A 14,737-nucleotide genomic window follows, 5' to 3' on the forward strand; every position below is an offset into this window, starting at 1 on the left:
GCATCAACATTAGCTAAAATGAAAACCAGACATGTGCAAAGAACTTGTATGCTTCATTGCACTATCATATTGGACAATTAGAGGCCTAAGCAATATTTTGTTTGTTTATGAATTCATAGAATTCAGAAGCAAAATGAGAATGTCTTCTCAAAACTAGACCAAAAATTAGCCTGCATATGAAGAGAAGGAATGGGGTAGAATTTTTTTGTTATGCCCTGCTTGCCCACCGTGAACCTTGTCCAAAATGTAGTTTTTTATTTAATAATTTATTATCTCACTCCGCTTAAGTAGAGGAGCGGGGTGGTGGAGATGGGGAAGAACTCATCCCCTGCTTTCTATATTGGACAGGGATGAAAACTTAAAAAAAAAACACACACACACACAACCCGTCCCATTCCATTGTCATTCCTAGTTGGGACAATAGTTCCTCCAGTTTATTTAGGTCTAATTACAGTTTTTTGATAGTTTGATAATTCAATTTAAGTTAGGTGCATGTATTTGATCGGTGTATAGGATATCATACGACTTGGAGATTAAGTGATCAAACTTAGATGATGAACTTTATGGATCGAGAGCAAAGCCATGAGAAACTTTGAACTTGTGAATGATCATCAAAATTGAAGAATGATTGAAGACCCTTGTATTTGTTTTGGGGTAATAAATTGATTGGATTGAAAGAATTTAGCACCATAGAACATATATTTTTGTTAATGGCTAGATCCCAAACATGGGGAAGTTTATAGGGCTTGTAAACTAGCTACAGGGGTTGCCAGCGTGAACTAGAATGCCAATCAACTAGGAGATTAGTCAGTCAACTTGGTTCGGTCAACTGGAACATTGATCCAATCAATTGGAATTAGGCAATCTGGAGCAATGACAAAAGTGTCAAAAAAATTAAACATTAATGTCATATTTCGAATGTTAGACGAGATTTATGAGTTTTTGGTCAACACAAGTGCTTAGATTTAGTCATTGAGGCATGCTTTAAAAAATTAGAGGCTCTTTTCTGGATCTAATGCTTACATGAAAATACTTGTAATCATCCTTAAACACTCTCAATTGCTAAAAGGAACATCAAAAGGCTTTGGGAGAGAATACAAAGTTTCATGCTTAGATTTGAAACTCAGGTAAAATGCTTTTCACCTAGTACTAGATCTTAATCTACAAGGCGAGAAAGATAATTTTACAAATTGTAGTTATTTCTTAACATCTTGAAAGTATATGATTGCATATGGAGGAGATTTAAAAGTAATCATTTTGCATTGAACTGTAACCATTTGCTAGAAGATCTCTAGTAACAATGAGAGTAAACTCAGGACAACAAAGGTAGATCGCAAAAAGTGAGAAAGGTCTTGGGTGCTTGCTCAAGAGTGAGGTCTATCAACCGCATTACATCTTTGTTGTTATTTTATGCTTAATTACTTTATATAATTTCCGGTGCACATTATCATTTTTATTGATCACATAAGTGGGCTTGCAATTTAACCTTCTATTTGAGTAGTGTTATTTACAAGAATTGAACGAGAAAAAAGCATCGTTTATTCACCCTCCCTCCATCAATATTCCAACACATCTTAGTACCGTCATTGGAAATATTGGAGTCAGGATTTGAGATATCAAGATTTTGGACGCATGAAGAGAACAAGAGAACAAGAGAAAAATAAAATAAAACTCTTTCAATTTGGTAAAAAAGAAAATTGAAGGCCTGCAAATGGAATCAAACAATATTTGTCTAAATCAGCCAAATTCCAAATTAATACAGTGAGTAGAAAAAACAAAGAGTGAAAGAGAGAACAAAAACGTGGATAAAAGAAAGAAAGGTAAAAAAATCTTTGAGCAACCGAGGTAGATGGTTTTGTAGCTACGGTGAGAAAGAGTGAGCAAGCTATTACAAGCAAGATGGAGGAGGAACACGAAAGGTATATTACTTTAGTTGAGAGTGGGTTTAATTTTGTACAATTATATTTCTGTAAGGGCACATGTAGACCCGACCACGATTTGGAACCGCCGGATCAAAACCACCGGTTCGAAACGGCGGGTTCGACGATTCCTAGGGATCGATCCTTAACCTTAATCGTCTAAGACGGTTACGGTTCACGGTTTGTCACAGTTCACCACAATTCAAGATTATTATATTAATAAAATAAATTGTAAATTCATTTTAAAAAAAAAAAGAGGGTTTGTACTTATTTAAATTGCATACACATCCCCTTAGGGTCCAAGGGAATCCACATAGTTCACTTACCTTTTTACTCTTTTATCTTATGAAATGGTATTGTTATTCCCTTCCATTTCCTATTCCCGTAGCATTTATTCCTTCGGTATCAAATTTTTTACTTTGTCATATGAAAGTTCGGCTATAGTCCAATCGTCGAGTAATGCCTGGGTTTCCAACGAGTCGGGAGACAAAATCGATTGTTGTTCATCAATATGTTACCGCCGACACTAAACATTAACTATTGATACGGGATAAGCTAAAATTTCTTTGATGATCATGGAGAGGACATGAAGGCTTTGACCCTTCAATGGCCACCACTTTAGGACATCGAAATCTGCTTCGTTTATCTGCTTCACTAAAATCAAAAGAAATCGTAAAATAATTCTTTCCCAAGAACTTGAGGATCCTCATGGACGTTTTGTGTGTTCTTTTAATAAAATTTGTGCTTTTATAAATTTTAAATTACTACTGCTAGTATTTTGTATTTCAAAAATATCAATTTGTATTCCGTATTCGATACTATCCTTTATAAATATCATATAAATAATTTCTAATATTATATACAATATTATTAGGATTAGGAGGAGAAGAATCTTTAAAAGGATTTAAAGTGTCATAATACAAATTTAACATTTCTTATAAAACTTCTAATTTATATCTAGGGTCTAAAGCAAATGCAACTAAATAAATTTTAGAAATATGAAAAAGATATGTTTTCCATTTCGTTTTCATTGTTAATCACAAGAAGATAAAAATTAGTACTATTTTCATTTTAAACTAATACTACACTACAAAACATTCCTAAAGCTAAATGAGAGATAGGATAATAAAAACCAGAAAATTGTTCGATTACATCATTAAATATTTTTAAAATTTCACAGATACTACTACAAATATTTCATTCTTGTAAAAATAAATATATATTGGTATTATTATATTTTATGCAAAAAAAATGAACATAATAATTCTCTATATTGAAATGAATCTTGTAACAATTGATATGTTGAATTCCAACATGTTAGTACATCACGTGGAAATTTTTTAGGTCTCATTACATTATTTTTACAAAATTTACCCTGTTTCATTATAGAGGGATGCAACCATAAATAAGAAATAACAGTTATAACTTATAATTGATTTAATATGATTTTCTAAACTTCTTAATCCATCTTGAAAATAAATATTTAAAACATGGAATACACAACGAATATGAAAAAAAAAAACCACCAATAATAGATTGAATATAAATTTTAGTTCTTCAATACTAGCGGCATTAGAACTAGCATTATCAAATGATATTGAAAATATTTTATGAGTTAATCTATATTCTTTTAAAATTAAACATAAAAATTGAGATATTGTGAACACTGTGATTCATCAAAACTCTATATGCTAACAATTTTTTGGATATTCTATAAGTTATCGATCCAATAATAAGTCACACCCATATATGAATGTGTTTTTCAATTATCACTCCAAATATCAGAACATAAAGAAACTTAATTATTTAATTTACTAAATCCTTCGATTAAATTTTTCGCTCTTGTTTTACTAATTATTTAATTGTACGAGTAAGTATAGTTCTAAAAGCACATTTAGCAGATGGATTAAGAATTTTTTACAAAAAACTTCAAAAGTACATTTAGATCCAAAACTAAATGAAAGATGTTCTTAGAAAACAAATATAGTAAATAGTTCTCTTAATTTATTATCAAAATATATAAAAAAACAGAAATAGTACATCTACTAGTGGAAATTTTAGATAATTATACTTGAGAACGATAAATTCCATATTCCGTAAGGTGTTTCATTTCTATGTGTCGTTTCAACGACCTATAGCCGTCATTGGCTTGGAATTTGTAGGAAGTATTGCAGTCATTTAAAGTTTCGTGTCAGACAGTCGAAACGGGCGAGACATCTCATTCCACCTAGCGACCGGCACCTGCACAACCTTGGCACCAGATCCACAACAGCTGCAATGTGTTGCGCGACCCTACGGTCGCAGCGGAGGGGTCGCTCAACCCTGCAACAGCAGCGGAGAGGTTGCATAACCCTTCTGCTGTCGTCGCGGAGACGTCGTGCGACCCTACAACCGCTGCAAAGGGGTCGCACGACCACTGCGGTCGCGTCGGAGGAGTCGCGATCCCCGAGACCATGGCTGAGGGATCGCAGAACCCGCGATAGCACCGAAGTAGCGCGAGCTCACGAGTGGTGTCAGATTTCGAATTTTTTTTAATTAAACTTGGGTTAATTATTTTAATCAACTCCTAACAGTGATGGAGATAATCTAAAGAGGCTTTATTAAACTCTATTACCCTAATAAAATTATCTAATTATTTTTATATTTCATTTATTTTAATTTAAAAATTATAATAAAATTTTTATTTATTTATTTATCTATTTTCATTTTTTTTTCCTTTTTATAAAGATTATTTTTTATATTGTTTATTTTGTTTATTTTTAAAATATTTATGTTAAATATTTTATTTTTTAATTAATATATTTTATATTTAAAAATACCGAAATCATACCGGCACGACACGATACGGTACGGGAAATCGTATCGTTCCGCTCCAAGACCGAAACTTCGGCACGGGTCGAAATTTTAAACCTTGCAATATTGCAATACTTACATTTTGCACGTAATTCTCCCAACGGGAGAGTGACCTTAAAATAGCTCTCAATTCAGATTCTCTTAATATATATAATAGATTTTTGCATGCAAATTAGGCAGGATTAACAATCGGGTAGCCTGAGCAATAGGAATAACTGCTGAGAAAGATGTAGCACAGGATAAACAGCTGCCTTATTAAAACTTATGCAAAAGAAACAAAGGATCTGATACAGCCTATAGTGAGCAATTATTGCTACAATGATGAAATGGGACAATCAGGAAAAGGGTCAGTATATATGTTAACTCTCACTTTATATATTTTAATATTGGTAGAACAAAGAATAGGCCTCCTATTTGAAAGATTTAAATACTCGAGGGGGGAACAAATGCAACAACCTGCACAATCTGATTTGCCTGGTATGCTCATATTCAGTATATACCAATCTGGGTAACAATTTTAGTCAGAACCATATGTACGGAAGGATAAGACTTGAAAATTAAAACCTAAAGTTTCAAATTTAGATTGTGGGTAGCAACTTCCTTCAACATAAGTGTGGAAGTACAAAAGCTGTTGGCAAAATACATGATGCACAACTTGAAACTGGAGCTTAAGATTTATTAGCAGCAGCCATTTCTTTTGAAGTATAACTGTAAGCAAGCAAGAAACAAGACAGATTACATGAAGGTAGTGAAGAATCAACATACCACATGGGTAAACTCATGGAATAGAGTGACAACTTCTGAGAATCGCAGTAGCACAGGATTATCATCAGTTTGTTTTAGACACTGAGAAATTAATAGGGCAACTGGAATCTGCAAACGCAAGACATAAATTTAATATTCTATGGCATAAAGCTCTCTGGACGGAAAACTTAGCTGGAAAACGAACCGTGCAATATAAGAATGCAGAGAAATATCTATGACATTTTGCGACTATCATTAGTGCAACATGCCATAATTTTATAGGCATAACTTACATAAACAAAGACATCATCAAGAAATAAGCCACTGTTTTAGAAGCAGTCTATGCATATGTAGTGGCTTTACTTTATAGCATATGCCCACATATATTAATTGAATCTTAAATTGGTTAGCCTAGACCAAGTTAGTTTACCAATATTGCAGCTAATCTTCCTTAGCTCCTTTCAGTTGCAGAAGATGTATTGCAGCTAATCTTCTCTTGAGTTACATCTATTTGCTTCAAAATGTCGCCTTCTTTAAGTCCACTACCTTCTTTTCAGATTCTTCATCTACTCACTAAGCTACCCACTAAGGTGTTTTGAGTCCCTACACCTTTGTCCATTCAATCAGCTTCTCTCACATCCCACAAGGCCACCAACACTAGAACCTACAATAAATAATCATGAGAGTCCTCTAGTCACCCAGCACCTCTCCTTATTATGGATCCAACCTCGAATTAGATCTTTCTATTGCTCTCCAGAATAGTACTCACAATCGATGCTTCTTTTCTAATTTCTTATGTTGCATTATCAACTAGCCATTCTACCTTCATTCATTATTTGGCATCACACTCTATCCCTAGCAACTATTTCAAAGGTGCTCTAGCACAGGTTTTATAGGACAATTTCAGGCGGTAGGGTGATTGACCCACTGCATAGGGCTTAGGTGAGGTGGGAGCTTAGGCAGTTGACATTAAAATAACATAAATAGATTGATATTAAAAATAAAAATGACTAATATATATCTAACAAAAATGTATTAATCAATGAAACAAATTTATAAGTAATGAAGTAACCAGAGAATGGAGTGATAATTGAAAAGACACAACAATAAAAGACATTAACTTTCACATTGCAACAAAGAAAACACAAATTTTTGGATCATCTTCAGGGGCAATCGTATGCTACCGTGTTCTCCATGGCTTGCCTAGAACACTAAGACTGCCATCGTGATGCAAAAAGCAACAATTGCCATGCTGGAATCAGCCAATGTCCTTTCTGGAAGCAGCAACAATCATGCTAGATCGTCACTGATTGCACTTCAGTCACCCACTACCAGCATCATTGCAGCCTCCCCACCTAGCTCTGAATAACTTATTCACCTCTTCGTGGTAAGATTTCTGACCATTATCATGCAGTTCATTGTGTATTGGATCCTTGAGGTTTCCACAGTAGTGATAGATCCAATTGAATTGTGTTTGAGGAGTTTCCTAATAGATCTTAATTTTAGGGCAGCAACTATAGCCATTTCTTAAAGTCCTCTTTTAGCCCTGAATGCTTGAGGTTACAAGGTTGCGCTTGATATTACAAGGTTGAGACTTATGATTCCTGAGGATGTGGCTTGGAACAGGTATGATATGATTTGGAAGTAAGTTGGCTTGTTGTGAAAATTAAGTCTTAGTATAGAGGCTTAATTGTTATTTATTCTCACTCACATCCTCTGTATCAAGTGGCTATGGAGCCTCTAGGTGTTTAGAGTAAATCACATGCGACGGGATTTCTTTATTCGAGATGGGTTTTCTTGTTTGTTTTGCTACATTTACCTTGTGCATAATTTAATTATTTGTGATCTTATCTCTCCTCTTATTGTTTGACAGCTTCTTTCCACATTGTTTGACCTTTTATATATATAGTTGCATACCTATTTTGTTTGTTCTCTTTTGAGAAAGATGACAAAGTAAATTATATACTTAATTATGCTAACTAATAAAGTGATAGATAAATTATACCATAGAGTTTCTGCTCCGCGCTTTGAAAGAGTTGTGCGATTATTCATACTAAATTAATGGGATAATAAATGCAATTGTTGTTCAGTAGAGCTTCGGCTCCACGTTCTAAAAAGGGCTTACATTATTTCGGATATTAAATTGATGAGATAAAAAAAATATAACACCTATGTTATAAAGCTTTGTCTCTGTGTCCTAGAGGAGTTGCATGACTTATTACACCAAAATAAATAATAAAATAAATTATGTAAAGCATTGGCTCTCCGCTTAAAAGGGATCCTTGGATCTTTTCGCACGTGTAGGCTTCAACCATTTTATATGAGATATTTATCTCACTAGATGGATTGCAGATCGTTCACCCTTTTCTTTCATGAGGTGTATCTATGTGTGAATTGTAGCTCATTCACACTATATATAGTTATATGATGTATTTCATATTATGTGGATTGTTGTTTGTTCACCTCGTGTGTATATATATAATTAGGAGAGGGAAAAAAACTGAAAATTTTGGTATACTACACATATTATACTGACATATACCAAACATACTAATATTAACGGTATATCAAAAATTTCAGTACAGTATAATACCGTACCAAACTTTTCGGTATCAATATCGATATGAGATTTAATATTTTTTTAATTTCAATATATACCAAAATACCAAACAAATTATCTTATAAATTACCTATTTCTCTAATTAGGGTCTAAAAGTCTTGTATTAGACTTTAGCCTTTAAACAATTAAACCAACCGGCCTAACCGAAAGTAATCTTCATCGTGACTACTCTTTATTTTTACCCTAATCGAAACCACAGTTAACGAACAAAAATTAGGGTTTTTGATTTAATTAATTCAATCATTTTCCAACATAAGTAGAGTATTTCGAATAGACTTTTATAACTCTTAATTAAATTATCCTAATAAAATATTCAAAATTCAAAAAAAAATATTATTGATATTCTGATAATTCTTTTTTACTATTTTAACGTTTATTTAAAAATTCTAAAAAAAATCTAATAAATCATATTTATATTTTGATACTTTTTTTAATATTCTACTGTTTAATTGATATTCTGATTTTTTTACTATTTTAAATATATATTATTTAAATTAATAATTAATTAATTAAATAAATAGTTAATTATATAATTATTATCTATAAAATAACATCTATGTTAATTTATATACTAATTATAGATAATATTTTTTAACTATATTTAATTATTTTTTCTAACAATATTAAGTTGTTCAATAATTGAAAATTTATATAAAATTAATATACAATTTATTTTTAAATTATATACAATAAACATATTTATCTAATAATTACTATATATATAAAAAAAATATCAAACCATATTAGCACGGCATGATACGATACTGAAACTGAATCGTTCCGATCTGAGAACGAAACCTCAACGTAGGTCGAGATCTTATACCTTGCAAACAACTAAATCACTTAACAATAGCACCAAATTATTAAATCAAGTATCAAGCAGGTAACAGACAACAATGAAATGCTCTTCTATTAAAATCTCTAGAGAAGGGTGTGATATGTTAAATGTTTATGTAGGTAATTTGAAAATAAGGGGAAAAAAATCCATATCCAGAAAGTTGAGCCAAACAAAGTTAAGAAAATAACAGGAAAATAGAAAAATTAAACATGAATTATTAGAAACATGGACGTCTCTATATAAATACAGTAGTTCGCAGCCTTTTACCTGACGCATACCACTAGAAGACAGGCTACCATTTTGAAGGGCCAAAACACAAGTGTGAGCATACTTTCCTTCTCTAAGAAAATTTAGGCTGTTAGACACAAAGACCCATTGAAGAATTTAAGAGTCTGAGTGGAGCACACTAACCTGGAAAAAATGTCAAGATAGAAGTAACCCAAAAGCTCACTAGAGCTGACATCAGTAACGGAAAAGAGGCACACAGTTTCATGCCAAACCTCAACATCTTTAATTTCTTGAAATTTTAAACCTTCAAACAATTTGCATAGATGAAAAAGGATCCATGCTAAGCAGTTCTTCATCAAATTCATTTTGAGTGAGATAATAGTTACCGAACAAATCTTGAAAAAATTTTAAAATGCCAGATAAAACCAAGTTGACAGGAAAGTATTGTTTAACTTCTCCAGAGTCAAGATCAAGGTGTTGTTCTTCAGCCCTCCTCATGTAGTATAGTAAATCTTCCATTCCAAAATGTGAATCACCATCAACTTTTATCTGGTTCCCAAAGAAAGTATGGCTATTGTGATAGGACAACAACAAATAAAATGATCAGATGGGATCGGACCAACCTTAAGATCCTTGAGTACATTAAGCTCTTCCATTGCCAGATCACTTAAACTTTCTGAGAGATCTTCTAAAAATTGAAAAACCTGGAAAATATCAAGAATATAACCAATGGAAAGTAATGGCTTAATTATGCATATGAAGTATAAAAAAAATGAATGGCCTAATCTGAATCCTGAATTCCATTTTTAACTCCACAAATGCTGCATGACATTGTAAACCATTTGGCAACCATGAACTGAACTCATGAAGATGTATTACATTGTATTTTTCACCCTCATCTATACCACTGCATATACAAGAAAAAGAATGGCAATACTGGTTTATTCATTACTGCTTGCAAACAATAGTTCTATATTTTATAACCACAATAATCATCTCTCATTTCTTGAACAATGAATCACACAGCAAATCCCACGATTCTCGTGTCAACAAGATAAAATATTCAAAAGAAACCTTTTTTAAATGCAGCTAATATCTACTAAATCAAGCGCAGACCTTTTCGGATGTTCTGACCATTCTAGATTGAAGAGCAAATTCAGCATAGTTAGAGAAACCAAGCAACCGTGCATATTTATGGCGTAACTGAACCTGATGATCAGAAAAGCACAATAAAACCAAAAGGTACATATGAATAAATCAGAGTTCAGAAGGCATGCCAATAACTTACTGCAGATGAACTAACATATGAAAATTTAGTAGGAAGCCAAAGTGCATGTGCTAATGTTACAGTATTCCAATACTAAGCTAGAGGAACCAACGATTGCCTGAAAATTCTTAAGACCAAATTATTAATAACACAACCCTCAGCTAACCCTATAAATCTATATTATTAGCTTAGAACTCACCATGTGGAATAAAAATAGGATGTCACCTCCCTTATTCAAACTCAGCAAATACCCCTCCTAAACTAGTGCCAACACAACATGAACATGGGTATGACAAGATGAACTCATCTAGAGAGGTGAACAATCAGCTTATTGGCACAAAATCCTTAAGTCCAAAATAAATAATAGCACACTCAGCTAAACTTATAAACCTTATTATTAACTTGCAACTCACCATGTGAAACAAAACAGTGTGTCAACTCTCTTATTCAAACTTAGCAAGTATCTCCTATATCAATGTTGACACAACATGGACACAAGTATAAAAAGAGTTTGACAAACTGAATTCATCAAAGAAAAGAGGAAATAGGTGTACCCTTCCACTAAAATAGGTGGTATACTTGTATGGGTAATTTGTGCAAGATAGCTACTCTATTCAATGATACAGGATGTCCTTACATAACTTCTTGAAATATTTCACATAAAAATAGGCCATTTTCACAAAGTTAACATTTAGCAATCTGTGTATATGATTACACCACAAACTAAAATTGTTTAGAAAACATTATTGTTATTCCTCAAGATAATCCACACTGATGTAGTGAAAGCGAAGACCCCACAACAACGATGGAATTTATCGAACAATTATTTATTTTGATCATCCCTCCTTGATTGTCCATGGATCACACTATCAAGAAGCTTAGTGGAATATCTTTTCGTAGTACAATAGACAAAAGGATATATAATTCACATACAAATCATAAGTGTTTGGAATCCATATTATGCAAGGAGACATTTCTCTTTCTAAAGTGAATAGAAAGTTAATATCAACATAAAATCCGTATTATACTCAACTATATACCAATAGTTAGCATATTTGAATCATATCTATCAGCTTCTTGTTATGATCAGAGTCGCCATCAATGTGATTGCTATCAAAAAGGAACAAAGTAGGAGAAAAAGAAAAGAGGAAGAAAATGAGGTAAAGGAGAAAGCTTTCCTCCTGTTGGGTTTTGTAGGCAACTGGCATCTTATGGTGCAGGGAGAGTCATAGGGGCTTGCCAGAAGGAGAAGGAGGAGGAAGAAGATGAGCCACTGTTTATATCACAAGCATTGATTGGGGGTAGGGAAACTAGAGTTATTTAAATAGCATATTAAATATATTATTAAAATTAATAACTAATTTATCATATTATAGAACATGTAAGTTAAATATCAATAAGAATTAAACAGATTAACATTAACATATTAAATTATTGACTATATTTAACCATGATACAACAACAACTAAACATTTATCTCACTAAGTGAGGTCGGTTATATGAATACTCTTTACGTCATTGGGTTCGATCCTTATTATATCATTATCTATATTTAAATAAAATTTATCATATTTTATCGTTACTAACCAAATTTTTTTTGGTCTCCCTCTTCCTCGAATATTGTATATTTGTCAAATATCATCTAACTAGCACATTTATTAGTCCCCTAAATACATGTTCATAACATCTTAAACACACCTCTCAAAGTTTTCATCAATAGGTACTTGCGATCACAAAGTACACTTGACGCCCACCTTCAATTCAACCATCCTGCTTGTATTTTTATAAAACATTTCTATCAACCCCTCCGTCCTTTTGCAAAAGTGATCGTTTATAAATAATTCAGCATCTCCTATCTTAACAATTATCTTGCTACGTCTAATACTATTAAATTTAAATTTCATATATTCTATTTTTACTCTACTAAGCCTAAAACGTTTTACTTTCAATGTTTTCCGTAAAGATTTGAGTTTAGCATTTAGTATTTCATGTGTCTCATTGACCAAAATAATGACTACACTATGGCAATGTCTTATATATGTCCAATGAGTTCATACATAATTAATGTAAAAATATATGAACATAAAGTTGATTCTTAATGTAAACATATCTTTATAAGAAACACTTCGATTAATTGCCTGAAGTCTCCACTTTTGTCATTGCATCCGTACATATCTTTAATTAATATTAACTTAAATTATATTATATTGTAAATTAATAAATATAAACAATATTAACTAATATAAGTTATATTATATTAAGTTAGATTAGCTTTAGCTATACTACATTAATACTGATAAGGACATTATGAGTTAATGTTGTCTTCTCACACATGTATAAAGTTTGGACCTTTTTCTAATGAGTCCCCGTATCCTTCAAAAATGTAATGTGTCTAATATCTACATAAAAATCATGTTAAATATTAATACCCAAGTTCTGAACTATCATGGCACCCTCAATCAAAGCTTTAAGTCACCATCGTGACTTATTTGTTTCCACTCACATGCAAGAAGGTTTGAAACCCCCAGAACCTGAGTGGATCCTTTATGAGGAGCCCATCCTTGCAAGTTCTTCCTTCATCTACAAGTTTGTTGACAAGTGAACTGCAATCTCTACATTCATCTGTGAGCCATGAGCTTCACCTTCATCTTTGAGCAAGTTACATACTCATCCTTCATCCTGTCATAATGAGCTTATCCTTTACTCGAGTTGGTGACACCCTAGCATTAATCCTCATTCCATATTTGTGAGCTCATCCTTCGCTTGTTCCATAGTCATTAGCTTGACTTGCAAGAAAGTTTCAAGCCTAACTCTTGTTCCATGACCTTGTTGCAACTCACCCAATGCTAGTGATGCCTCCTTCAAGTGAGTAAGCTTCCTCCTCTTTTGCTTCTTTTCCATCATAGTCACCTCTTCTTCTTCCTCCTCTTGTTCCTTCTCTTCTTCAACTTTCTCCTCCACTTGCTCCTTGTCAAAGTGACTAACACAATTTGTCATGGCAAAAACAATTCAAAACGGCTTCATTTCATTCTAATCACGACTAAAATGCCAATTTGGAATCAGATTATAAATTTTGATCGAAACATAGTATTACAATTGATGATTAATATTGATATAGTGTCGACGCAAAAAATACTATAAGATCCATGTGATGACAATTTGGTAGTATCAACTACTAACAAAGACAAAACCTAACTTGACTACAGTTGTCAAAAGCGCAAGGCGCAAAAAAACACTCAAGGATCTTGGGGCTCAAAGCACAAAGCGAAGCACGAGCTTTACGGAAAAAAGTGTAATAAACAAAAGAACTATTATATTTTTAACATGCTCGTGACATTTCAGGCAAGCTTTCACATTTCTATTGCCCCCAACTAAATATAGCTTGTGTCAATAAATTTCATTATTTGTTATTTTACCACAAAATACAACTGACAATATTTGGATTTTTAGGATCCGAACATGTTGCATAATTCCAAGCGATATCCTTTCGAGTTCATTGAATTGTTGCATTTGACATGGTTAAGAATCAAGACCGCTGAAATCAATAATAATCAATCAATAAAAACATAAAACATAAAACAAAATTAATTATAAAATATAAATATGATTTATATGAATTAATAAAATTAATTAGAATTTTTTTATTTTAAATACTTTTTTATATATTTAAATTTGATTTACTAATTTATATAAATTAATAAAATTTATTAGAATTTTTTATTTTAAATAAATTTTTTATATATTTAAATTTGATTTACTGATTTATATGAATTAATAAAATTTATTAGATTTTTTTAATTTAAAATATATTTTTTATATATTTAAATTAATTAATTAAATTTATCAAATTTTTTATTTTAAATATATTTTTTTTGTATTTAAATTTTAAATCCAATTTATTGATTTATTTGAATTAATATAACAACCAAACTTTATCTCACTAGGTAGAGTGGTCATATGAATCATTTTACGTCATTGATCTCTATCTCAAACTATATCATCATCTATAATTAAATAAATTTTATCTTGTTTTATTGTTGATAACTAAGTCTTTTTTGTTCTTCCTCTTCCTCGTTTGATACGTGTGTTTGTCATAGTGTCACATCGCATAACTGAATCATTTATTGGTCGTCTAAGTACATGCTTGTACCATCTTAAACGTGTTTCTTGGAGTTTTCCCTCAATAGATGCAACTCCGACTTTCTCTCTAATGCTCACATTTTTATTCTGTCCATCCTCGTACGTCCATACATTCACCTTAACATCCT

The 14,737-nt window shown here is 32.0% G+C and overlaps 1 protein-coding gene across 2 annotated transcripts in view; it reads right to left on the bottom strand.

Moving 5' to 3' along the window:
* LOC122046429 (probable thimet oligopeptidase) overlaps positions 1–14,737 on the bottom strand; it is a 57,761-nt gene that overhangs the window by 22,941 nt on the left and 20,083 nt on the right. For both annotated transcript variants that reach the window (XM_042607120.1, XM_042607121.1), the window contains 6 exons: positions 10,319–10,411; positions 9,826–9,906; positions 9,589–9,751; positions 9,386–9,506; positions 9,242–9,314; positions 5,538–5,645 (listed from right to left, as the gene is read on the bottom strand). In XM_042607120.1, the coding sequence (XP_042463054.1) occupies positions 5,538–5,645; positions 9,242–9,314; positions 9,386–9,506; positions 9,589–9,751; positions 9,826–9,906; positions 10,319–10,411 (639 nt within the window). The remainder of the gene's footprint in view (positions 1–5,537; positions 5,646–9,241; positions 9,315–9,385; positions 9,507–9,588; positions 9,752–9,825; positions 9,907–10,318; positions 10,412–14,737) is intronic.

The sequence above is a fragment of the Zingiber officinale genome, chromosome 2B (genome assembly GCF_018446385.1).
Source record: "Zingiber officinale cultivar Zhangliang chromosome 2B, Zo_v1.1, whole genome shotgun sequence".
Lineage (NCBI taxonomy): Eukaryota > Viridiplantae > Streptophyta > Magnoliopsida > Zingiberales > Zingiberaceae > Zingiber > Zingiber officinale.